Raw genomic sequence first — 27,455 nt, forward strand, 5'->3', positions numbered from 1 at the left:
TCTGGTAGATCAAGAAGTGTAAAATGAGTGGAAAATCGTAGATATCGTTTTTGAAAAATTTAGGCAAAAGAACAAGGATAATTGCTATTCAATAAAAGAGATACTTTTGACTAATTAGATTTCCGTCAAAGTCGGAATTCCCAATCCCCCACCCCTTAATAGTGTGTAAGGTGGTAAGACTGTGCACCTTGTCGTGAATGGCACTTACGAGATTTAAGTCTACCAAAACCTTCTCTCCCTTGCAATAGTGACGTAAATTGGATTTTTTTCCCCTTGTGCAGAAATGTTTCTAGTGAAAAATATAGATTTCGGTCTATGCAATGAGTGTAATAGAATAGGGAGCTTTTTATAGTTCACTGTCTGGCTGTAAAATCTCCAAGCACCAATGATCTCAGATGTAAAAGCTCATTAATCAAAATAAATAAATAAATAAATAAAATAAGCTTGAGGTCAACAAGCACCACGATAGCCGAGCAGTTATAGGCTAGACCCGCAATGCTAAGATGTATTGTTGGTTTAGTGGGTTCGATTCCCCTGGTTCTAGGCCTTGGATTTTATTTAATGGTTAATATGAGAACTTTATAGTAAAGTATGTTTGCTAGTCGCCTCCATCTATGACACCTAATTGGTAGTTGGACGTAAAGCACGCCTAACAATATAGGCAATTACTTTACTTTTAATAGAATTTGACCTTAACTTTTGTTGTAGCGTCTTCTACGAGGGCTGCAACTGAGCTTAATTCTTCAATTTGAGCTTTTTTAAATTTTTGTTCTTCTTTAAAAAAGGAAACTCTAAAAAAAAAAAAAACGAGTATTTCCAGGAGAAAATTCAGAAAATGGAATTTTCTGCATGACCGTTTACTAAAGTAGAGATAATTTTCGCATTTTTCCTGAAGTTGCTTGTTGTTGCTATTGTTGTTGTGGTGAGAGAGTAGTTGAATGACCTGAGCGTGGTCGTTGCAGAGTCTAGTCAGCGTTGTTGGCAGAAAGAGAGCGCCTCCTCCCCCCCTCTCTGTCCAATTCCACACTGATTATTACACTGAAGAAACGCGGAAATATAGCAGCGACCAAATGAAGAGTTTCGAAACTCTGGCCAGGTCGTACTTTCTACCAATGAGAGACAGAGAGAGAGAGTGACAGCGCGAGGTAGATTATGTGCATTACAGTGACTATAGGGGCCGATGACCTCTGGGCCACAATTCCTCCATTCTGACACTTTCGGGCTGCCCCATATAACAATGACTGCAACCTCTCTCTCTCTCTCTCTCTCTCTCTCTCTCCTCCCCACTCCATGCATCTTCGTAAGATTCACATTTAATTAGCTCCTAACAGTTATATAAAATATTCAGTGTTCTTCTTACACAAAAAAGTTGTTGCTCCTGATCAAAATCCTGATAAAATATTTTGTAAAATACTTGTGAAAATTAACACCACTGTTCTTTAACCTAATTCTGTTTTTTACTCTAAACTGCAATTGTACAGTTCGACTTTACAAATATTTTTTAGACTCAAGGCAAAAAAAAAAAAAAAAACTGTAGATTGATCTATAAATCTAAACCAAATTTCACTGCTACCTAGAACTTCTACCTTAATGTGCGTGCGATGATCTCAAGTTTGCCTGTGGGTTGGCTAAGTCCAAATAGCTGCACTTATCATCTCATTGCTGTGCAGACCCCTGTGTGTTTAGTTTGAGAGTTGTTTGGCTGGGATATCCCGCAGGGATCTTTGAAGAAGTGGCTAGTCCACTTCCTTCCTGCGAGAAAAACATTATGCAGATAGCAGACGGAATGGAAATGAAGCATCGCCTAGTAAATCATTTCCGGTTTCCCCCCCCCTCCCGGGATGTACCGAAAAACATTTTTCACAAAAAAACTGTAGCTCCTTAATTAGTACTTTTAATAGACCAAAGTATAAAAAGAGCAAGCAGTCTCCGAGGAAATCGCGGAAAAATATCTCTATTTTCTTCACTCTCACCAAGTTTTTCTCAATTTACATTTACAGGGAATGTTTTTCCAACTTCAATATTTTGCTCGAAAAAAAAAATCGATAAAAATCGAAAAATATTGTTTAGTAAAGTGTGGCACTTCTGCTTAATCGATTTTTTGTTTTTAAATTTGGAATTCTTATTGGCATTTTGAGGTTTAATGGGCACTTATAGGATACTCCTATAAGGAAGCTACTCACCTTTCCGCCTAAGGGCGGAAAATGTTTGAGCGTATCAAGTTAAAAGAAAATCACTGCAAGCAGCCATTTCTAAAAAAAATGTCTGAAAATAAAATAAAACTAAAAATAAAAATCGATTCGGTAAAAAAAGAAAATTACTTCCGGTTAACCGTAGCTGCTGATGATGGTAGATAACACGTAATCGATTTAACAAATTCGATCTTCTCAGGATTTTGACGCATTTCCTGTGAAAACTCGTGAAAAGAAATTCTGTATAATGCAACACCCACTTCCTGTTTTCAAGGGCGGGAAAAAATAATAAATAATATTAAATAGTTGTATTATTTTTTTTTTTCTCCGGTTCTGCTGAACAAACAGACGGACATAACTTCATGTAAAGTCTTTATAAAACTGTAAGAACTTTGTACTGTAATATCTAACGGTCACCATGGGAACATAAAAATCGCTGAGTTAATCAATTTCTTTATGATTTGTAAAATTGGCTTACCGTTACACAATATTATTTGCTACGAAGTACGGTATCCTATTTCATCATAAATTTCCCATTACATTGTCATTCTAGTTCTAATATTTACAATAACATTTCTTTCTATTAAATATGTTCTTAAAACAATCAAACTATACAGCATTCTTCTTTAGATACAGTTATCGTATTTTCATTTAAAGTAAGTTCATAGATTGCAAGGGACTCTCCGGAAATACTGGTCAAGTCATGCTTACCGTATGATCAACCTGATGAACCTTTAAAAGCTGCAGCGGGTTTTTGCTTTTGGTGCCGCATTTATTTAGTTAAGACCAAAAGAAATGCTTGAGCAAAGTTGAGATGTAGGACTTTCTAAAAAGAGCAGTTCTAGAATAATTTCTTTCTTAAAAAAAACGGCCCTGATCGAGACCATGACGATGGCCAGCCAGCGGAGCTTACTAACGGCGCTGGACTAGAAAGTACGCGACCAGCACCAAATAGTGCAGTTCTGCAGCAGAAGGTATGAATGGGATACCGGCGATAGCAGCAACCCTACCCACCTCCTATCCACCTATCTACAACAGCGGGAGGGGGCTCCGGTTACGTCAGAGAGGGGAGGGCTAATTCTCTTGGTAATTCTCTGTTGTAATACACTATTTGTTTATATGAACCAACCTACTGGCTCTGTTGCAGCAACCCGTACTCTGTATTTCTTAAGAGAAACAACTACTGGAGCCCAAAGTTTAAATACAGTTCCGACACAAGGCTAAAAATATTTCTTAGAAAAATTAAATTAATAATTTGAAACGTCCAAAATTTGTTTGTTGCTGAGGAATCTTTAGAAGTTAAGATTAAAAATTCTTCACCCAAAACCACTTTCGAAAAATATTTAGTTAATCTTCAGGGCTAAAAATCCCAAATCCGAGAGATCAGGGCGGCCTCAATGTCATCGTGAAGACTAAGCCATTATTCATAATTAGTAGCTCGTGTTGTTCCTTCCGCTAAATGTCACACTTGACGTTACAACTTACTATTTCACATGTGGCATGATGCTCTTAAGTAGATACCATATTTTTTTTAAAAAAAAATACCCCACTCCACTGCTAAAATTACCCAAAAATGAATTTTCTAAAAAATAAATACAAAAACAATAAAATGGTCCAAAAATAATAATTTAATGTTTAAAAGTGGAGCAATGAATGTACAAAATTTGAAATGCGTCACGATAGCCGAGCGGTTAAGAAACTAGACCCGCAATGCTAAGATGTGTTGTTGGTTTAGTGGGTTCAATTCCCCCGGTCTAAGCCTTGTATTTTATTAATGTTTAATATGAGAAATTTATAGTAAAGTATGTTTGCTAATCGAAACCTACATTTAATATAAGTATAATATAGAATCTATAAATAGTAACTACAAACTATGCAATAATTAATTAATCTAGATTATATATAGTGTACGAATGTAAGTCTATCATTATTGTACAGTTTTTAGTTACTATTTAAAGTTTTCATATGCATTATATTCATAATAAGAAAATTGCAAATTACGGCTTAGTCTCCATGATAAAAATTATAAACACCCTGATCTCTCCTATTCTGCTTCTTTTTGTTTACTCTGAAGATGGATGTATCCTGTATTCGTTGTCATAAAGATATTATAATGTTTAAACTGAGCAATACTCAAGATTCTTCTGAAATAATATCAGCATCTGCTACCAACGTCTAAAATTTGATGCATGTTGTTTAATAGTAAGGTTAGGGATGGGTGTTACCTTCCAGTAATTAGCGAAATATTGAAGGTTATACGATAACTCAGTTGCAATATGGAGGAAATAGGCTGACCGGAAGTCAAGTACTATTTAGTACAAATCGTAAGATTTAAGAAAATGTAACGTGAAGAGAAAGTCGTGTGAGTTTCCGGATCCGGTTTTTTATTTTCAAGTCTCGTCGATAGTGATGGTGAATTAGGGCACAAGCAAAAAAAAAGGGACGCTGTGTCCTGTAAAAGGGAGCTTTGCGCAAAGAAGAATCTTAGAAGGAGAGTGACGCAACATACACTGTCGGCTGGTTTGTTCGCAACCAGCCACTTCCGGAGCAAGCCTTCCTTCTTGGTTATCACATTCCTTTTGTTTATTACACAGAGTGGCGGTCAGTGCGAGGTCATCGGCCCCGACCGCTCCCTCAATGCAGGGCTATACACAATGGACGAAAAGCTCCAGCCGTGACGAAACACATACTCCACCCCCTCCTACTCACACCTTCCTTTTAAACTCGCCACCTTTTTGTCTCTTGAATGTCGTCACGAAAAATTTCGACAGCCAACTCGCCGCCCAATCTTTTAGAGTTACCCTCTTTCACCTACCATCAGAGAGATGCTTTAGAAATAATTGATGACTGTTGTTTTATGTAAAACATTTTTGTTTAAACAAAGACAAAAAAAATCATTTCACTATTACTTAACTAAGAACTTAAATTTGGCAAGCATTTTTTGTTTATATATAATATTTATATAAGCGCTTAGATATATTTCGCTGGGAGAATTAGGTGATTGTTTAGAAATCGCGTTGCAACAGCAGTCTAGTCGTGATTGAAATCGAATCCACATATGTGTCTGTAAAATGAAAGGAGAATTTTTAGCTTATTGTAAAATTAATGGGACCACAATGTATTATTTAACTAGATTTTACCAAGAAAATTTGAAAGCTAACTTAAGATTAGAATTTTAGTTACAAATTCTTCGCTGAAGACAAAAAAAAAAATAAGCACTAGCAAGATAATTACAAGAAGACTAAATGTAATCGATTCGTAACCTTGAGTATTTATCGATAGTAACCTCTTTTAGAAAATGATCTGTGTTTAAATGTCAGAGTAATATAAATATTAAGTTTTCATCTTTTTTTTGGTGATTCATACTTTAATCCAAGGGAAAGAAAGATTATTGCCAATTTGTCATTTTATTTTTTTTTAAATGCCGAGCTTTCAACCTGGGGACTAGCGCTGTGAAACATATTAAACAGAGGAAGGTTTCACAAATGTTACAAAATAATAGTTAACATCTATTATTTACCGTATATTTTTTGTTTTGTTTTATCGACCCTTGTGCCTTAACAGTCAAGAACGAAGACCCGCAATGAAAAGTTACATTTTTAACGAGTATAAGGTAAATAATTATTGTAATCACCTTTTTTATATCATCAAATCGATGAACATTGTAAACTGTTAGTATAAAGTATGTTCCACAGCCCTGTAGATGACCTAGTCCCTAGAAAGCTTGGCATTAATATAAATAAAACAAATTATGACTTAGTAAATAATCTATTTCTCCTCTTGGACAAAAATTAATAAATTAGAATGTTAAAATTTGTGCCACAAATGTGATCCTACAATAACCATTTCGGACAAAATCTATTTTTAAGTCTACCACGAAAATAGTATAAGGGAAAAAAATTGATTTAAGGGATACTTTTGAGGATAGGTTTTTTCCTGTAAAGTATTATTATTCCTTGAAATGTACCCAACTTCCCGTTTAGAAATATGTGTGACCAGAGAATTGTAACTATACTGAGCGAGGCTTGTTTTTCTGTAATTTCTCTCGTGGTAGTCAATCGACTGATTTAACTTGGGTGAATATTGTGCTCATAGGATCTGGCTCTGTGGAAGCTGTGCTCCTTCACAGTCGCTTCCTACAATAAGATAACATAATATTGCATGCCCCTTGCAAGTGAACAATAATTGCAGTATTGACCGTTAACAGTCTTTACCCTTGTACAAATTTACGAAGTATTCATCATCTGATTAGAGTTTTTTTTTTGTTTTTTCCAGAACGGAATTGAAATTGGAATGCTTAGAGGATGCTGTAGTACTAGAAAAAGGTGAAGACGATGTTTTACAGGATAAACGCGGATGTCCAGCCTATGTAAGTCCAGAGATATTACGCAGCCATGCAAGGTATTCAGGACGAGCGGCGGATATGTGGTCGCTGGGTGTTATACTATATACAATGCTAGTTGGTAGGTATCCATTTAATGATGCAGAACATGGTAATTTGTTTGTTAAGATCAGTCGTGGATATTTTATAATGCCTGACTGTCTAAGCTCTAGGGCGAAATGTTTGATTAGAAGTTTATTAAGACGTAATCCTGTTGAACGTTTAACAGCCGAGGATGTACTAATACATCCTTGGCTGACGCATGAAGAGAGATGCTATCATTCCTCAGCTCAGGACCAAGTTGTGCCTGACTTTTAAAAAAAAAAGAAGAAAACAAACAAAAAAATCTTAGTTACAAAAAGAGATTTGAAAGAGAGAAGAGACAGACAAAAAAAAAATCAAAGTATACCCGTCCAGGTTGTTCTTCTTGTCGACAAATTTTCACCACCCATTTGGGTTGTGTGTGAAACGCTAAATAATTAACAAAACTCTTCATCTCTTCCTCTTGTTTAAAAATCTGCATCTCTTTTTGTCTTAACTATAAAATAAACAAAAAAATTTAAAGAATTTTTGTTTTCGATTATAACAATTGTTCGTGGAAACCTTAGCATTATAGAATAGTGTGAAACGTATGTCCCACCTATGTGTAAACTCTCAAAAAACAAAAATATATAGGAATTTTTTTAAATGGGTTTAAAAAAAAGAAGTTGTGTTATGTTAAACTAAATAAACCCTTTGTTAATTTTGTAAATAAAAAGTGAAAAAAAATTGTTTAATTTTTTTTTTTGTAAATAAAATTTTAGAAAGTTTAAATTAAATTGAAATTTTCAAAAAAAATGAACAATTTTTTAGTGTTGTTAATTCAAATATAAAAATTAAATTAATGTAATGTTATTATAATTGAAAACAAAAACAAAAAGTGTGAAAAAGTAAGTTTTTTCTCTCTAGGGTTGACGTTAATTCTTTTTATGTATAGAAAGTGCTGGAAAAAAAATGCAGTTGCATAAACTGTAAATTAATTAATTGAAAAGTTATTTAAAAGAAAAAGAAAGAAAACTAAATAATTTGTTTTTCTGCAAACTGATAATAATGTGACGCCTAATTAGGTAATCGATTAGAAAACTGTCTTTCGTCTAGCCAGATTTGAATCTGTTATAATGGATTTTGGATGGTTTAGATAAACATTATAAAATAAGTAATACAAATCGCATTTATAACCTCAAAAACTAATCGATTTTGCATATTTGTTAATATTTTAACGTTAAATGATTTGTTTTGTTTTTTTTTTAAGAGATAGAAAAATCAAAAATTAGTGATTAAAAAAAAAGTACTTTGAAAATCACCAGTGACTAGAGATAAACAGCTGTTATTATTTTTATAATTTGTATCCATGCGCTCATTGGCTAGCTACGGCTATAACCAATAGTAACAGGTTGAGTGATCGATTAATCATATCAATCGATCAATCAATTTAATAATATAAGGGTCTCAAATAGCTGAAAATGTTTGCAATAAATACTTTTTTAAAATTTTCTTGATGGGAAATTATAAAAGTTCTACTGTGGAGTAAAATCAAAGTATTTCTTTACTTTTTCGCTATAATATAATTGAATAAATTGCTGAGTGCTTGTTTTAGAGGGTTTAAAATTACTTGATTCACAAGTTAACCTTTCTTTACTGCAACCGCATGAAGTAGTATTTTCTTTTACTCTTGATTACAAAATAATATAAATGAAATTACATTAAAAAAAAAAAAATACATATACTTAACTTTTGACGCCAAAATAGTTTTGAATGACGCCAAGCTAAGAGTTTAAAGATCAATTTTCGATTCTTCTGGGCCTTGGGATCGATGATTTAAGTTGATTTACGCTTCGTAGCTAAGCGATTATCAAATATCATTTACATAATTGAAACTGTCCATAGTTTTTTTTTGTAATAAATGATAATAATATTCTTGAGAAGCTTATCCTGTACTGTTAATAAGTTATTTGCAAATCTCCGAGACACACAGCATTATCTTACCCAACAGTTTTATGAGCTAAATTTTATTTCTTACATCACATTATTTCATGATTGCAGGGAGCAAAAGAAAACTTGAGTTTATTGAAAAGCAGCCGAGATCAGTGCAATAAAATCAATTTTTCTTTCTTTTTTCTTTTTTCCTTCCTATGCTAGGTAATTAATTATTGTTGTAAATGTCGCATTAATAAAATTAAAATAAAGTAAAATATGAAAAATAAAAATTCACAATCATGTAAATTCCAATATTTGTTTCAAGAATATTGAAGAAATTGAAACAGCTGTCTTTTACTAGTTTTAAATTAATTAATTTAAGTAGGTGGTCAGTATATCTGTCAATGTTATAAGACTGATTATTAAGAACATTTAAATAAATAAAAAAAAAATTATTGTTGACTTTAATAAAGGTTAATAAAACATGTCTGAGAGCTTTTTTTCACTTAAAATTTTGACGACAAAGAATTGTAAATTCTTTTTATAAATTAAAAAAAATGCATTTCTTTTTTTTTTTTTTAATAATAATAAAACACCCAATTATGGTATTTTTGTGCCAAATCATGAAAAAAAATTAAACAAAACTATTTATTTTTAAGGTTAATTAATTTAATGGTCTTATTAATAAATAAAAAAATGTTTAAAAGCTCTCAGGTTTGTTTTTTTTGATGTTGGCTTGATGACCAGGAGGGGGGACAATTTTTTTTTTAGTTTGTTAATCGATATAAGAAAAGGGATATTTAATATTCCCTATTCTTCTGTTGTTTTTTTTTGTTGGCTCACTGATTTTGTGGTTTATCATTGTTTACGCTTATGTCTAGAATCTGAGGGTAGTTCAAAATATGTTTTAAATAGATAAAAGTTTGGGATTAACCTAACTGAATAGCTGAACACAATTAATTTAACACAATCACTCTTCAAAATTTTCTTGACAGAAATATATGAAAAGTGTGAAACTTAACCAGGGAAAAATTTCAAGTGTAGAACTTTTGAGTTAAATTAAATTATTCACTGTTATTTTCACAATTCCTGCCAAGAAAGTCCTCTGCAGCACAAAACTGGGTAAGCTCACATTATGTTTCTTATGTTTGCGAGAGACTCTGGGTTAAGCTGATTCCTTACTGCAACTTCTTGAATTAACAATAGATTCCAAATCCATGTACCATTGTAATATAAATTACTCCAAACTATCGAGTTACAAGCAAAAAAAGTAAGATAATGAACCTATCATTGCTAGAATTCCATTTAATCACAGAAAAATAATCCGTCCCTAAACCTTTGCACCAACAAAAAAAAACTAATTTAATGCCCCTAAAGTGAGTTATGAGTAATAATTCTGGATTTAATTTTCTTAATTAAAATAATTTCTTTGTTTTAATAAAAGAGGAAGAAGGAACTTAACCTAAACTTTTCGAAAGAAAAAAAAAAAAGCTAGAAAAAAATATCGAAACATTAACAAAAATTCGTGCATTAGTTCAATTATTTAATCTGTAAACTAGGGTATTTACAAAAGTTTACTGCTCGGCAAAACAAAAAAGTTTTACAGTTTCGTGAACAGCTCGTAAACCGAGCTAATTGTGAACTGTAAAATTTGTAAGGCAGTTGCTGAAATTCTTCCAAATGCCATAGACGTTCACCGCAGCCTTGGCAATTAAAGACAGTTCGGTGTAATGTAGAGACGAAAAGCGAACATCCACGAGAAGTGAAGAACAATAACAACACCTTCTTCAAATTGTCTTGTTGGCCTAAACCAATTTAATGGAGAAGTTTTTTCCTATTTATTTCGTGATTAATGTCCAATTGCCTTCAACGAAGAAAACAGCTAGAGAGTTGAGAAGAAACTGGTGCAATAATTCGTCCTTGAAAGGACGATTTTTTTGAACGTGGAACCGGATAATTTGTGATAACACCCTCTTAGGAAAAATAAAAAATAAAAAAAAGTAAAAGAGCAGCATAAATAATAATAATAAACATCGAATTGTCTGCATAAAATATAAACAATCTTTGAAGGTTATGTTATAACCTCTTTTATTATGAAAAACTAGAAATTATTATTCATAAAATAAGACAAAAAAAAAAGAATTTAAAATTGTAAACAAATTCTACGATGTAAAAAAAAAATTGAAACCTCTCCAATTGTTTTAATTAAAATAGGGAAAATTTTTGTTTTCCTATTAGTTGGGAAATTCGCCACATGACTGAATTTTTGTAAATATTATACATACATTATAAATAATATAATAATACAATTTTAAAATTTTTCTTGTTTTGTAAATATGTTTTTTTTTTTTTTTTTTAAATGTATAGGTATATTATAATTATATTTTCTGTTGCCTAGAAATTTTTCGTGTTAGATTAAAAAGACAATGAAATTGGTTAAAAACAAATAAATACAAGAAAATAATTGTTAAAAAAAAAACAAAAAATTGTAAATCCCCCTTTTGATTGCTATTTAAAAAAATAATAATAATAAAATGTAAGGCGTTTTTTGTCTTGTATTTAAAAATTATTTTATAGAAAATTTTGAAAAAAAAATTACTCTAAAAACTAAAAAAAAGAAAAGCGAAATACTGTGCATATCAGGGAAAAAAATAATAAAATAGAAATAAACACTTATAATTAATTATTGAACTATATTTTTTGCATTTTTAATTATTACCTCAGCTTCTACCATAGCAGACTATATCATCTATTCTCAATAAGCGCTGATGTTACTAGAGATTGCAATCAATACTTTTTTTTTTAAATTTTCCTAAATTAAATCAAGTTATCAGTATAATTTTAAAAAAAAACAGAAAGCTAAGTGGTAACTTTCAATGTTTATTCACAGTACAAACCCCTTACTTCATCTCAAGAAAATTCACAATGCACTTTAATCTAAAGAAGCTTTGTTTTGGTTAAAACGTATTTACGTACGTATACCTTCTTATCAGAGGCGGGTGTTGATCTAGTGGTTATGAAGCTTAGCTTTGTAACTGGGAGATTCCCAGTTTTTGTTAGAAAAAAAATATTTAAAGTAAATATATGAGCTTCCGCCTCTATCCACTATATCTAAGTGGTAGTTGGACGTTAAGCGCAGCCTGAATTAAATTTATTCATTAACGCGATTAACTTTATTTACTTTAATGCCTCCTTAATTCAAATCCTAAACAATCAGCTGTTGAGAAAATCAGTTCTAGGATGAGGTGTCACTGTTAAAAGAATGGTAAAATTGTGACTCGTACTTTTTTGCTTGTTCTGTCTGATCAAGTAATGAATTTTTGCTGCATCTTGAGTGCAGAGAATTCTCAACGTAACAAAGATGAATTTAAGAACAACTTAAATAACGTAGTCATTCCTCATCTAGGATTCGAGACGAATCGCACAACACTGACGAAATAGGTAGACCTAGGTACTCCTCCACCTCTCTCTCTTTACCTACAATCCAATCACCCCGTTTGACTTCTTCCAAACTCTTCAGTTCTTCTATCAATTTGTTACCTATTATGGAGAAATGTTGGAAAATCTTTTACTTAAACGCATCTACCTTACCCCTGAGAATCTGCAACAGTAATTCCAACACATCAGTATGGCTTTCGACATCAGCACAATATTGCTGTGAGGCCTTTTTCGACGTGGCTTAGGCCTCTTTAATCGAGTCAGGCACCCAGGACTATTGTGGTAGTTAAAGTGAAGTCTCACATCAACTTATTACTTAATTATACAATCATTTCTTACAAACCGTTTCTTTCAGATTGGTTGTGGATCTGCCTCTTCCGACTATACTCACTAGCACTGGGCTGGTGTACCTCAAGGTAGTATTCACAGACCGTTTCTTTATACTGTGTACACATCTGACTCACCAACAGACTCGAACACTCAACTCTCTTCTAGCTAGGACTCCACATCAGCTTCTGTAGTCAAATGACTGCAGACTCACAATCTAAATCTAAATACACAATTCATTGACTCTCTTCATTTCTGCACCTCAAAAAGACTCATCAAAGATGCAACAAAATGGCAGGGGGAAAAATAAAGACAAAAAAAGTTTCTTAAATACTTTTAAATATTATATACAATCATTTAAATACACTTTTTTTTTGTTCAAATTTTAAATATTTTAAGACGAAAGAAAATTATTTCCTTTTTGAACATTACAGCAATACTATTTTACTTAGCTAAGGTGCCATCATCTAGCGGGGCTTCAATTTAAGGAATCAGCTTTTGACAACCTTGATCAATCATTATTCTTAAAAATACCTACTGTATTTGATTCGATTTAATGAAACATGCTTTACAATAGTTAAAAAAAAAAAAATGTTTCAACTAATTACAAGCTGAAGCTGCGACTTGTTGAGATTCTCGAAATTTCTTCATCCTCTCTTCAAGTTCAGGCCTAAAATGGCGAATAAGTCCCTGGAAAAAAAGGAGATTTTTTTAATTCTTCTGATAATCCTGTTGAAAACATTCAGAATGAGACTTTTTTGCAGAAAAGAAATGGTACCAGCGAAGAAGTAGTTAGCAGCAATCGGGTGTTTGAACTCTCTTTTTTTTTTTTTCATGTGGAACAGAATGCATGTATGGTTTCCAGGAATAGACAAGGCAGTGATTCAGGAGTAGAAGTATCCCCACTTTAAAGGCTACAGGGCTATTCAGTTATTTCAACTTTGAAGGTACTCATCTAGGACTGCGGATGAGAGAAAGATAATATCCAAGATTGGTCAGGATGACTGTTTTCCAACTCTTAACCGGCCCACGAATGATCTCAGATCTTCTTGAGTACGAAAAAGTTGTTTTTAGAAAAAATCATCTGTTTGTGTGTGTAAGAACAAAGTATCTCACAAACTAAAAATCGTAGAAAACTGAATCTCAACAATATTTACGGGTAAATATATATATATATATATAGCATAACTTAAAGAGTTTAAAGTTGAACGGGTATCTATCCCAAGTGGTACCATACTACCCAGCGCACATACAGACATACACACACAAATGGGGAGCGAAGAAGTACGCAATTTGTGGCCTGGTTCCAACTTGTACTCCCTCTCAGTTGAACAGTCTGACCTTCCGCCGCGGCTCAGTGTTGCAATGTCAATATTACAAATACCTAAATTGCTCCTAACTTAACTACATAGCCCCTTATTCACCAACATTTGTTACTTATGTAAAATGTTGTATTTCAATAAATAATTCATGTAAAATTAACGGTTCTTCTTTCTACGATTTTACGTATTATTATATAACATAATTCAGTAAATATTCAATTATTAAATTGTTATCAAAACAGAAAATTATTTGTTACGAGTAAGTTCTTTTTTTGATACTTGGTCCAGTCCAGTAAGAGAAGGAATTTTAAAAGAGCAGAGATTTTGAGTTTTCCATTTTGAGGTCCCATGAATTCGGAAAAAAAACCCATCACCGGACAATGTTCTATAAAGGAGCTAATGGGAGAAGAACATCTAAGAATCAGCTGTTGGGAATCGAACTCGAGGTCTCCGCATTGGAATCCAGTAAACGCTAACACCACTGAGCTAATCCCATTCTTTGTGTAAATACGCATTCAGTATAATTCAAAAATGGAAAAAAAAAAATAGTTGCACAAAGTTGATATTTATAGGTGTCAACTGCGAGACAACGCCTCAAATGGAGCTTTAGGACAAAATCGGTCAAGTTTTACTGAATCGATTTTTTTTTTTTTCAGTTTTTCCAAGATTTTTATACCATTCTCTTTAAAGTTAATTAAATTAATGTGAGGTTAATTAAAGCTGGTGTTCCCCAAGGCTCAGTCCTGGGGCCTACACTTTTCAACAATTTTATTAATGACGTCACCAAGCTGAAACTCAAATCCAGTTGCTCCCTGTATGCAGATGATACTGCCTTCTTTATTTCTTCCTTCAGAGTTGACACAATAGCCAAACAATTATCGATAGCCCTTGAAAAATGTTTCAAATACTTTGCAAAATGGAAAATAAGGCCAAACCATGCCAAGACACAAATTATTTTGTTTACACGCCGCAGACCGGTTGTGAATAGATTTGTCCAAATTAATGGTAACTCCCTTCCGTGGAGTAAGGAAGTTAAATACCTCGGGTTTGGTGTTAAAGACTCCAAATTAACTTTCACCAAACACATAAACTCAGTTTGCGATAAAGCGGTTGGAACTATGTGCAGTCTCTTTCCTCTTTTGAACTGCAACTCTAACTTAGATTTTTTTAATAAAAAACTTATCTACTATCTTTATATCCGCTCCGTACTACTATATGCAGCCCCTGTGTGGTCCAATACTTGTTGCACCAATTACGGGAAGTTACAAAGAAGTTCCAAAACAAATGCTTAAGGTTAGTTGGGTCATATTCCCGGTGGACACCCATAGATTACATGCATGCAGCACTTGATGTTGCCAGCGTGTCCACATTTATCTACAACGCTACGGAAAACTTAGTAACTTCCTGTACTACCCGCTTATAAAAAGTATTATGGACTATAACTTAAGTTCTCTTAATTATAGAAAATACAAGCACAAAAGGCTAAAGCATATCTTGCTTTAATTAATCTTATGTAGTAAGGTTTTTTTTTAATTTTTCCCCTTAGCATTAAGTTCGACTTGTACACAATGTAAATGTTGATATGTTGTGGAGAGGATATAGGCATGCAGCCCGAAACCTCCTTTTAAATATATTTGTATAAAAAAATTTAAATTGTAAATAAACATTTTCAGATTCTTTAAAGTTGTTACTAATTTTAAATCGATCTATCGATAACTTTCGATTAAAAAACAGTTTTACAGGAAAATTTCTGTTAATGGCACTTTTAGGAAAAGGAACACTTTACAGGAGAAGAAGCCCTTTTTAGATGGTAGTTAGGTTTTCCTTTTGAAGAGTCATTTCTTTGCTTGATATACCCCGTCTTGTCAACTAAATAATATTATTAAGAATTCTCAACTGGACTAAATTTTTATGTAATTAGATCAGAGCAACAGAGATTATGTGCACTGTGTAATAGAGAAGAACAGGAGGATGTATATCACTATGTAGGTGTCTGTCCAGTCCTGACCGAATATAGAATAAAGTGGCTGGGGAAAAAGTATCTGACTCTTTCCGAAGTTATATTCCTTTTGAGTGGTGGAGGATGGAAGCAGTTATTCTGTTTCCACATTACCGTTTACAAGGATCGGGCTTTTCTCATAGCTGAATATCAATTGTAAATCAGAAAAAATATTATATTTTAGTAGAATTTTGCCAATTTTTTTATTTTCTCAGTTATGTAAATATGCCAGCAACTCTAGGCTGACGGTAATTTACCAAGCCGAAAATGCTTTCTGTTTTTCTGTAGATTTTTATTTATTTAATATAAGATTTTATAAATATTTTGTCCAATAAAGCTATTCTATTCTATTCTAACTGGACTAAATTTCCACATCTGAAGAAAACCAGATTCCAGAAGTGAGACATTACCATTTAGATTTTTTAGTATTTACAGATTTTCGTGGAAGAAGGCTCCTATAATTATTTTTAGTTATTAATGAAATAGTTCAATAAGATTTAATAAATGTTAGCACTTTTTCTCTATTTTTTTTTTTTTTAATGATTTAAGGCGCGTCAACATCTAAGGTTATTGGCGCCCGGAGCTTTTTTCAGTTTACTGCCGGCCTCCGGACAGTGTTCTCTCGTTACAGACAACACTGTCCATCACCGGACAGTGAGCTGTAAGAAGCTCCTAGGAAGAGAAAATCTAAGGGTCAGCAGCTGGATTCGAACCCGGGACCTCCGCGTGGGAGTCCAGTATGCTAACCTCATAGCTAATCCCTTCCCTATTTTTTTTTTTTTTTTTTTCTCTAATGTTATGAATTTTTGTAAGAAATATTGCAGATTGCTTTTACTGTTACTGTTACTTGTAAAAAAAAAAAAAAAGAAGTACAATCTAAGAGAACGAAGTAGAAGAATGCATGTAATTTGGACGTGAATTCGAAAATGAGATTTTGACCCTCAAACATTACCTGTACTGGCCAAGCTGCACCATCACCCAAAGCGCAAATAGTATGACCTTCAATTTGTTTGCTCAACTCCCAAAGCATGTCTATTTCGGTTGGTTTAGCGTTTCCATCGGCAAATCTGATAAAAACATAACAAAAAATTTTTTTTAACTCATTTTTTTTTGAAGCGAAACATTTCAAACAAATCAACTATTTCCATTTAATTAGAATCTGGTTAGCCAAGGTGACTGCCCTTAGATTTTCTTTAAGTAGAAGTTCAGGTCCCATGAAGGGCTGCCCCCCAGGTGTTAATGACCAAAAATCTTTCCAATTACCATGCCTTTAACTTTTTCCTATCTGGCCAATTGAAAACATTGTTTTAAAAGGAAAACAAAAGTCAAGATTACTGTTTATCAACAGTTTTAATAAGAAGGATTCCAGAAGCCAAAACTTCAGGCTCCAAGAGAAGATAACCAACCACACTAAGGTTACTGATTTATTACCTGTACATGAGTTTGTTCATCCAATTAATACCTTCCCGACAAGGAGTACACTGACCACATGATTCATGTTTGTAAAACATAATTAGCCGAGCTATTGCTTTTACAATATCAGTAGACTTATCCATGACAATCAGTGCTGCAGTGCCCAAACTTGTCTGCGCGGCAATTAAACCATCAAAATCCATTAAAACATCTTCACACACTCTGCAAGAATTAATAAAGTAAATAATCTGGGATATTATAATTAATAATTAATTTATTACAAAATTAAAGTAATGACTCATAAAATTTACTTTTTAGGAATGAGCGGTGTGGAAGATCCGCCAGGTATTACTGCTAAAAGATTATCCCAGCCTCCTCGGACACCTCCTGCATGGCGTTCAATTAGCTCCTTCATAGGTATGGACATTTCTTCTTCCACTGTACAAGGACTGTTCACATGTCCGCTGATATTAAAAAGTTTGGTACCAGAATTTCTGGGGCGACCCAAACCAAGAAACCATTTACCACCACGTCGGCAGATAGTCTGTAGGAAAAAAAATGAAAATAAATGTTTACCATACAATCAAAATCTAAAGGAACTTAACTGGAAGGTATCGAAAATGTGTTGGCGGACACTTCAATTCAGTGTCCTTTTTTTGTTTCTGATCTTCTTCCGTCCTAACAATGTCTGAACCTAAAATCATAAGCTACCTCTTTTCCTGGACTCCGGCGCTCCTCCATTGCCACCTTGAACGCTTCTCCTTCGTCCGCCTGGAGACACGATTCAATGTCCGCTTAGGCGTTGGATTAGTTTTCTTTCTAACCAATCCAACTTCTTTTCCTTTTTCATCTGCGTCTCAACAACATCTTTGTAGCCAAAATTCCATAACTCCTATCATCGTTTTCTTTAATCTATCCATTCTAGGAGTTTTTTGAGGGGTAGGTCGGTGGATCTGCTCCATAATTTCCTTCCTTACTCCTTACAGTAAGGAGGAATTGTAAGATTATAGATTTCCGATTTTGTGTATTTCCCGGGAAATATCCTTTTTGAGAACCCTGAGTCAGAAAATGGGTTGTCCACAAGTTCACATTTGATATTCCGGTTGATCCAGAACGATTTTTTTTTTAACTTTCGTACACATCACCAACTCAGAAATCAAGATTAATCTTTTTTTAAAGAAAAGATATATTGCTCTGGAATGTATCCACTTTCTAGATGACATCAGTAAACATTCTTAGTTTGAAAAGTTTCACCATCATAATTTTTCTAAAAATAACATTATTGAAAAAAAAAACAGTAATTTACAAAACAATCAAACTTACCGGTGCTACAGACACCGTCTCTACATTTGCCACCGTAGTTGGACATCCAAATACGCCCACATCTGCGGGAAATGGAGGCTTTAACCTTGGTTTTCCCTGTTTTCCTTCCAAGGATTCTATCAAGGCTGTTTCTTCACCGCAAATATAAGCGCCTGCACCACGATGCATGAAAACATCAAAATCATAGCCTGAGCCGCAGGCATTCTTTCCGATTAACCCAGCTTGGTAGGCCTGAAAGGAAAAAGATTCTCAGTACTGTTAAATGATTATTCCCTAAGTGATTGATCATTTGACTCCGAGCGAAAGAGTTGTTTTTTTAAATGAAACAATTTTATTACCTCAGCAATGGCAACCTGCATGTTGGAAGCTTCATTGTAGAATTCTCCTCTAATATAGATATAAGCTGCACGGGCACCCATTGCTCTCCCAGCAATCAAACAACCTTCCACCAACTTGTGAGGGTCATGCCTCATAATCTCTCTGTCCTTACAAGTGCCAGGTTCACCTTCATCAGCGTTTACCACCAAATATTTAGGTCTAAATATAAAAAGAAACTTATTTAAATTGAAAAACTTTGAATAGCAAATGAAAAGATGTGAAGTCTTTACACTAATTGGTAAGGCATTTGCGTGAAAACGAAATCTTCGCGGTCAAGTAGGACAAGGAAATACCTGATGATTATTACTCCACTTCCCACTTTAAATACTTACCTCCCGTCAGAAGGCTTATTCATAAAACTCCATTTCATTCCGGAAGGGAAACCTGCACCTCCTCGGCCCCTCAACCCGGATGTTTTAACTTCATCTAAACATTTTTTACAATAAAAATTCATTAAATCAAAAGATTTATTACTTCTGCAGGATGTCCGGGACAATAGGCCCACGGACCCACACAAAAAAAATAATATTTTATATTGGGCTGCCAGACGTCGTATGGCCGAATTAGCCATTGACCGTGAAGGCGTAGAATAAATATAAAAAAACTTCTTTTTATTTCTTAAGATTGAAAGAATAGGAATAAACTTGCATTTTTTTCGGTTCACCATACCAAAGAATTTATTACGTTTAAATCAACTCCTATTATAACCATGAAAGTCATTGACAGCTTTAAAATAAATCTCTCCTTAACCTTAGTTTAATAAAAAGAAAATAAACCCCTAAAATAAGCGTAAAATAAATTTTATAAACTTCAAAGAAAGCATTACATAATAAAGAGGATACTATTTAACTTATCTACGCCATTGATTTACAATTACTGATTAACTATCACGAGTGAGTGTTTATCTTTATATTTGTATAATAGCAAATATTTTTGGCAGAGACAAACCTAAATTGTGTTATCGGACATGAACCTAGAATACCCCCATAAAAAATTATATTCGAAGATACATTGTGTAATTGAAGCTTTTTTAACTACTTTGTTCAATTTCTAGCTGGAACTTCTTCAATACTTAAATTTTTTGTGCTTAGTTATGATCTCAGAAATTACTGGCACTTCATTTGCCTTATTTTCCTAATAAATTTAAATTATCTGGAAGATCTAACAGATCAATCTTTATAATTATTGATCTTGATGATCAAGTCAATGTTAATTCACAAATTTAATAAGATTATATATTACTGGCGAAACTATATTTGAGTTAGAGCTTAGTAACCCAAAATGAGAGAATTTAAAATCACCATCAGACAAAAAAACGAAATGAATACTTACTGAGAATAAAATCTGGTCCTTTTATAACAATTTCTTTCGTTTTATACCAATCACCTCTTTTTAACGCTCCTGAAAGTCTCCATTCATGTCGTCCATATAAGTTAGTAAATATTCGGTCTTCATCTGCTAATGGGCCGAATTTCGTCTTAAAAAAACAATGGATTTATTTAATGAAATAATAACAAATTAACAATTTTTCACATAACTAAGAAGCACGATCTAAGGCACTGCCAACATTTGGAAAATCCATTGATTCCAAGGTGAGATCTGAGAAAGATTTTGTTTTCTGGGACTGCTTACGATACACTGAACCTTATTTTGATTTCACTTTCCGTTTAAAACGTTCTTGAGTCTTCAGTAGGGTGAAATGAAAAAAACTCAGAACATACTGAGATTATCAACAGTTCTTTTTTAGATAAACAAAAAATACTATTCAAAGTATTTTAAATGTTTTATGAATTTTGTTTCTTTTTTTTTAATTATCAAAGTTAATATATTAATCATACAAATATTAATATTTTTTTTCTTATTACTTACTTTTGTAGGAGGTGATGTATCAGTAGAGTTATTTCTGATTTGCAATGAACTCAAGCAGGGTGCTGTAATTCCACCTGAGGTAATAAATATTTTTTTAAAACAAATTAAGCACCGTATCTTAAATAATATACCAAATTCCTACTCACTCAAATTCGTCTTTACTAAGGTAAGTCTTGATAAATTAATAGCCATTTCTCTTTCTGCAAACAAAATTAAAACCACACAAAGTGAAAGTGCTCCACTCCAACTTCTGAGCACAAATCATATGATCATCTTGGAAGGTTAGACAAATATAACAATCTATGAGATTATGGAAATTTGAGAAAATAAATATCGATTAATTTTACTCTATTTTTTTATTTTATAAAACCATTAACGTTCTTCTTTTTTTTATATTCACAAATTATTAAACTTACGAAATAAATGAAAGTAATGCTTTAACTATAGCTATTGGGATTCACTAAGAAGAAATTTATGGCGGGCTATTTAAATAAAAAATATATTCTTTAGGGCAAGATGAGGTAATATAATGTAACTCAGTTACATCGAAATTTAAAATTTCAATTACGTTACTTTACGTGAATCAAAGTTATTTTACAGATTTCAAATAACAACATAAAAGAGTCAAAGAGGTAATTGAGAGCAAAGTGCAGGTTACATAGTGTTATCGTTATCTACTATCTTGGGTAAAGTTGAGTGAAGTGTCGAAGGTCGAAGTGGGCAGTAAACAGATTAGTGCGGTGTTAAGTTAAAAAAAAAAAACTCATTCGAAATGAGTTTAAAATTAGAAGCAGTAACCAAAATTACTCCACGAATTATTAGAATACTAGGTTTTAATCCTGGCCTAATGACTTTGCAAGGAACCAATACATATGTTATTGGTAATGGCCAAAGGTTAGTAATTATTTATGACTTTTTCTTCTTTCTTGTCACTGTTCATTGCTTAGAAAAAGTGGAAGATTATTATCATTAAACATAAAGCTGAAAAATGATTTTCAATTGTCCCATTTTCTTGTAGTAACGAAATTCAAAATTCTTCATTAATCTTTTTCTAATTCATTGACATCTTTAGGAGAATACTCTTGGATACTGGAGAGTTCAACAAACCAGATTATGTTTGTGCACTGAAAAATGTTTTAAGCGAAGAAAGAATAAATTTGTCAGATATTATTATCTCGCATTGGCATCTTGATCATATTGGTGGTTTAAGAGATGTTTATAACAATTTCGGCAAGGGTAAGTTTAGTCAGTTTGTGCAATTTTCATTTTTTTTATTCCAGAATTTTTTTTGTAATTAAATATTTAAAAGAGACCTCAGAAGTCTAAGTACTTAGGATCCAAGTAATGAGTCTTTCTTCTCTACTTTACTGATGGAATTTTTCATTTTTCTTTACGTAACAAAAAATAAAGTTATATTATACTAAATGAAAAAATCAATATACAATTAATTAATATAGGCGTGATTAAATTTTCATTTCTTTTTTTTAGATTCCACTGTTTGGAAGTTTCGACGCACTGATGAAAGAAATCCTTCATTTGTTGATGATGTTCCAATAAAATATTTAAAAAATGGGCAAGAAATCCAAGTGGACGGAGCTACCTTAAAGTATTGTTTAATGTTTTGTTTTTTGCAAATCGTTAACATTAATTAAGCAATAAAATCAAGAGAATTGTGAAAAAAAAACTTGTAAGTTTCCAGGGTGATACACACACCGGGTCATACAACCGACCATATTGTTTTACTTTTAAAAGAGGATAACGCGATATTCACTGGAGACTGTATTCTTGGAGCTGGGACTTCTGTATTTGAAGATCTGTACGATTATATGAAATCATTAGAAATTATACTTAAATTGGATCCAAAAATATTGTATCCAGGACATGGACCTGTTGTAGAGGTAAATTATCATTTTGTAATCTGACTAACATGTTGGTGCCTATAGGGTTAAAAAAATGTTGTGACTTTTCAATACCCTTGATAGAGGAATTATCAACTAAGATTTAAGAGAAGTGTGACTTTACACGGCAAAGTAATTTTGCGCAAACATGTTAGTTAAAAACTCCTTGAACTTGTAAAAAAAACAGTGCTTACCTTACCTATCAACTTTTTCACCTCTCAGTCATATTAGTATCAATGAAATCGTATCCTACCCAGAGTTTTAGGAAAGATCGAAAGGGTATGCAGTATCCTTTTAGCCTATTGGTTCTTCAGAATCTTGTATCTTGTGATAATAGCATAAAATTTTTATTCTTTATAGTTATTTGTTGTTAATACTTCTGTAGGATGCAAAAGATAGAATTGAGGCCTATATTAATCATCGGAAAAATCGAGAGGAACAAATAGTGAAGATATTGTTGAAACAAAAGGGGCAGAATGTGTCTACCACCAATATTGTGAAATCAGTATATGTTGTAAGTTTTTACATTTATTTTCTGAGTAGGTTGTTCGTTATTAACTATTGTCTGGAAAAAATTAATATTTTATAATAATAACTTTATCCTATAGTCCAGATCTTTTTTTATCCCTAACAAGACCGCCTTATCGATCAGCAAAGCTATTTATCAATCACACTTAACTCAACATATTGCTTCATTTCCTTTTCATTCTCCATAATCTATTTCATTTCTTCACATTATGCTTTTCCTAAATGCAAATAAAAGCTGAATTACTTACTTACTCCATGGCTCTACAGCCCTGTAGGGCCTTGGCCTCCTTCAACAATTCACTCCAAGCCGTTCTAACACTCGCTTTCCTTCTCCATCCTCCCGCATTTAACTTGGAGAGGTCCTCCTCCATCTTGTTCAACCATCTCAGTCTTGGCCTCCCTCTAGGCCTTCTGCCTCCGGGATGCCCTTCATAGGCGATGCGAGGAGCTCTACCTTGGTCCATTCTGTGGAGGTGCCCCAACCAGCGTAATCTTCCCAGCTTAATGCTCTTTACAATGTTCGCCTCCTTAAAAAGCTCCCTCAGCTCAGCATTTTTCCTACATCTATTAGTACCATTCTCCACCACCGGCCCATAAATCCTTCTCAATGCCTTTCTCTCCCAACAGTTCAGCGTACTTTCATCCGCTGATGTTAGCGTCCATGTTTCTGAGCCATATAATAGGACTGGTTTGATAAGGGTCTTGTAAATGGTGAGTTTGGCATTTCTCGAGATGTCCCTTTTTCGGAGGAATAAAAGCTGGATGCTGGAGAAAAAAAAACCTCACACTTATATATTTCACCCACAGGATGTTCCAGAAAATCTACACAAAGCAGCCGAACAAAATGTGAATAATCATTTGATGAAACTTAGAAAGGATGGTAGAATAGCAGAAATTTCAGGAGGGTGGGCACTTTTACATCCAGAACAAGACTAAAAACTAAACTATAAAAAAAATAAATAATAATAATATATTGGTAGATTGAAATCACAAAAACAAAAATCTACACTTGATCTAGTTTTTTCTTGTTAAATTCACTTAATTTTTCTATAAAAAAATGAAACATCAAAATGCAGAGGTAATTATAACATAATAAATGTTTAAATTAATTTAGTTGATTATGCCCATGTAGTTATAGGAAGAAATCAATATTTTTGTCATCATTGACTGAAATAAGAACCAAAATTTATTCAAAATGAAATTAATTAATTATTTTTTTTTTTTTTTAATAATGTTACAGCTTTGCAGAACAGCTGTTCGGCATGTTATCACTCACTATCTTTGCGAAATAATATTTTGGCTTAAGTATGTTGACAAAAATAAAATTTGGGCTTCAAGATGCTAAAAAGTCTTAATTTGTTTTGTGAATGGGTAAGTTCAGTTTTGTTTGATTGAATTTATTAAAAATTTAAGAGAAAAAAAATTTGTGGTGTGAACACTCTCATGACATTAATTTACTATAATTCTCGAGAATCATCTACTTAATGAATGAAGTATAGAGAAAATTATTGGTAGCATTTTTGAAAAAATCTCAAAATAACAAGAAATCGTTCAGTAAAATTGGACTCAATGGTATTGTGATTATGCAGATTCACCATTTTTTAGTTTTTTCCATGAAAATGTTCATTTTGAGGATTCCTAAGTCCGATTGTTCTGTGAATTTATGTTGGCAATTCCATTCGGTGCCTTGGTTAAATACTGTTCGTTAGCTAGAGGTGGACACTGTATAGAATGCAAGCATTGTTTACTTTCACACAACGTGTTATTAACAAAAGAATCAGCTAAGGTTAGACAACTATCCGGGAATTGCTGGGAAAATAATCTCAATTATCGCCAGTTTGTTGAATTATAAGGTGGTTGTGAAACCGAAACTTCTACATGGAGAAACCACATACTGTGCTCAAATTGCTGTAGTGCGAATTCAGAATAATGCTTTTTTTTTTCTATGCCTAGCAACTAACTTGTTATGTTACACGCGATTATAAGAGATTAAACATCGAGCCCAAATAGAAAAGTTTTTTATCTTCCACTCGACAAAAGTAATAATTCGCTCTATGCAGAAACTTAGTGGACTATAGCACCGACAATGAGTAAAAACAACCAAGGGTGAGTAATTTGCTCACCACCTAAATTGTCAGAAAACAGCTTCCAAGATTTTCTTTAAATTTTGCTCATTATTGATTTAAAACTTGCATTTGGTACATTTTATTAACCGGGAAATTGCTCCTTAAGGTAACTAAGATAACTATGGGGGAGAGATGGGTTAAATTTCCCTTTAAAGTATGTACAATGAAAAATAAATTGAAATAATGTATGTAATTTCCAAATTTACAAAAAAAAAATATTTGAACCATTTTACAGAAAAATGTTTGTTATTTTTAAGGTTATATATTTTTTTTTTTACAAAATAGTTTCAATAAAAGTTCATTATATAAATTATGGAAAGAGAGAAAATCATGTTAGTTTTCCATTTTCCAATATGATTTTGTTTTCATTATGATTGTTTCAGATTTTTGTGATTTGGAAATTTAAAGGCTGGACAAAAACAGTGCTGATGGAAATAATAATAAAATAAAATGTTTTCTGCATTATCTCGCTAACACCAATTTTTTTATCATAATTATTCTATATTTATTGCCCGCACCATAAATTCACTCTTCTTTTATTTGTTAACTATTTACCGAATATTTTGCCAAAGTAATTAGTATTTTTGTTATTCAATTTTAAATCTACAAGGTATTCAAATATTGTTATCATATTTATTCTTCTATATAATGCTCAAGTCTTTCAATTTAAAAAGGTATACTTAAAAATGTAGTAGAATATAAATCAATAAGTGCTTGTATAAAGACTTTAGCAAATATTCCGTCTTGTACCAGACAATAAAGTCGAACAATCGATAAGGATCGTCGAAATCGTAGACATGGTTATGGTGGTGATGGTTTAAGCTTTTGGAAAGCAAATACTTCTGAAATATTCTGATTACCTCTGTCAAATGGTCTAGTAAAGCGAGACTGGCTATGGCAAGATTATGATCTTGCATGGATTCGCCTGGTTTCCGTTGAATCTACAGCGTAATGGACTAATTTACTTCCTTTTTGGGGAAATAGCTTTTGATTTACGTTCCTAATAAAGAGATGCAACATTGGCCACTAATCATTAGAATGTTTTTAAAACTCTTCAAAGACTGTTATAACAGGGTAACACTGGGTTCCTGGTACTCCTCCACTTCGTAATATTGGTAAGGCCCATTCTGTTTCCTATTTTTTGCTCGGATTGTTATTTGTAAGATCTTTACAGTAGACCGGGCTGTTAAAAGTATTGTCCCTCAGAGAGATATGAGGTGATTTGGGTATTTTCAACGTTCTTGTCTCCTGAAGGATAAGTATTTCCTTCATTTCCTGCTAGAGCAATGAAGGAAACCTGCTACTTTACAGCTTTGTGCCTTCCAACTACATGTACAAAGCTCTCTGCCCTAATTTTATGCTTAAAATCCATTCTTGTCCCCACAGAAGTTGTAAACTTGGTGATTAAAGCTCCAACATCCATTGCAAAGATCACTGAAGCTTGCACAAAGTAAAGTCTAGATTAACTACAAGGTATTTAGAATTTCTAAAAGCTTTTTTCACTCACTTAGCATGAGTTCTGTAGAAGTTATAGACTTGCTATAAAATGACTTGCTACTTAAATTAAAGTTTAACAATGACCATTATGAAACCTTCTTACCAAGGCTGGCGAATGAACTGTCACCCACTTTGTCCTTTACTCAGAAGAAGAATACATGCCCAGTAATTTGGGAAAGAGGGAACCAATTCGTTTACCCCAAATATGACCCTCTACTGTAAACTATACCCTTGGAACATCCAAATAATCAGTGAGAAAATTCTTGTTAAACTCTTAAAAGAATCAGGAACAAATAGTGATATGAAACTTGAAAGCAATAGTAGATTTTATTGTCTTATTATATTTTTGTAATTTTTAAATTTATGTTGGTTAATTAAAAAGTAAAATGTTGAATTATTTGTACGTTTTTTTTGCCCCCTGAATTAATTAATAACTGAAGCTTTAAAAAAGAAAATGTTTTTGGTATGAAAAACTTCAACTAGTTTACTTAACAATGATGACTTGATGGTGATTGCGAAAAATGGTAGAGGACCCTCATGACACCCAGAACAATGAATCTTCTCATAATCCATGAGGTATTATCTCGAATAAATATGTACTTTGAATCTCTTGTACACTAATGTGCTGAAGTTTGGAAGAAATAAATAAGGAAGTGAGGTGCTATTGTTGGCTCCAAATTGAAAAAATTATTACAGCTGATAAGCAAGTATTAGTAAGACATGATTAGAGAATATCACAGCATTGTCACATGAGCTGTTCATTCTCGGTCATATGGAATTGCCCTTGTTTGAAGGCCAGTCAAATTAG

At 32.8% G+C, this 27,455-nt stretch overlaps 3 protein-coding genes across 5 annotated transcripts in view; 2 read left to right on the top strand and 1 right to left on the bottom strand.

Annotated features, from left to right (window-relative positions):
• trbl (tribbles pseudokinase 2) overlaps positions 1 to 8,368 on the top strand; it is a 46,249-nt gene extending 37,881 nt beyond the window's left edge. For both annotated transcript variants that reach the window (XM_074139156.1, XM_074139155.1), the window contains exon 4: positions 6,468 to 8,368. In XM_074139156.1, coding sequence (XP_073995257.1) covers positions 6,468 to 6,891 — 424 coding nt within the window. In that variant the 3' untranslated portion in view covers positions 6,892 to 8,368. The remainder of the gene's footprint in view (positions 1 to 6,467) is intronic.
• A 4,248-nt stretch (positions 8,369 to 12,616) lies between these two features.
• Positions 12,617 to 20,902, bottom strand: ND-51 (NADH dehydrogenase (ubiquinone) 51 kDa subunit). Its single transcript, XM_074139154.1, has 10 exons — positions 20,745 to 20,902; positions 20,599 to 20,672; positions 20,062 to 20,206; positions 19,062 to 19,155; positions 18,690 to 18,888; positions 18,352 to 18,582; positions 17,340 to 17,572; positions 17,047 to 17,250; positions 16,568 to 16,682; positions 12,617 to 12,984 (listed from the first exon to the last, which is right to left on the bottom strand). The coding sequence occupies exons 1-10, from the start codon at positions 20,788 to 20,790 to the stop codon at positions 12,895 to 12,897; spliced, it is 1,431 nt and encodes a 476-aa protein (XP_073995255.1). The 5' UTR covers positions 20,791 to 20,902; the 3' UTR covers positions 12,617 to 12,894.
• A 79-nt stretch (positions 20,903 to 20,981) lies between these two features.
• LOC141459755 (endoribonuclease LACTB2) lies at positions 20,982 to 27,044 on the top strand. Of its 2 annotated transcripts, XM_074139158.1 has the most exons (9): positions 20,982 to 21,119; positions 21,199 to 21,492; positions 21,671 to 21,834; positions 22,087 to 22,204; positions 22,298 to 22,496; positions 22,882 to 23,010; positions 23,832 to 24,102; positions 24,265 to 24,395; positions 25,534 to 27,044. In XM_074139158.1, the coding sequence occupies exons 2-7, from the start codon at positions 21,371 to 21,373 to the stop codon at positions 23,958 to 23,960; spliced, it is 861 nt and encodes a 286-aa protein (XP_073995259.1). In that variant the 5' UTR covers positions 20,982 to 21,119; positions 21,199 to 21,370; the 3' UTR covers positions 23,961 to 24,102; positions 24,265 to 24,395; positions 25,534 to 27,044. The 2 variants fall into 2 exon arrangements, with proteins under 2 accessions (XP_073995259.1, XP_073995258.1); XM_074139157.1 differs by having other exon boundaries at positions 21,035 to 21,492.
• Positions 27,045 to 27,455: the final 411 nt, after the last annotated feature.

This window comes from Rhodnius prolixus, unplaced genomic scaffold (genome assembly GCF_049639745.1).
Source record: "Rhodnius prolixus isolate KJV_2025 unplaced genomic scaffold, Rpr scaffold_17, whole genome shotgun sequence".
In the NCBI taxonomy this organism is placed as follows: Eukaryota; Metazoa; Arthropoda; class Insecta; order Hemiptera; family Reduviidae; genus Rhodnius; species Rhodnius prolixus.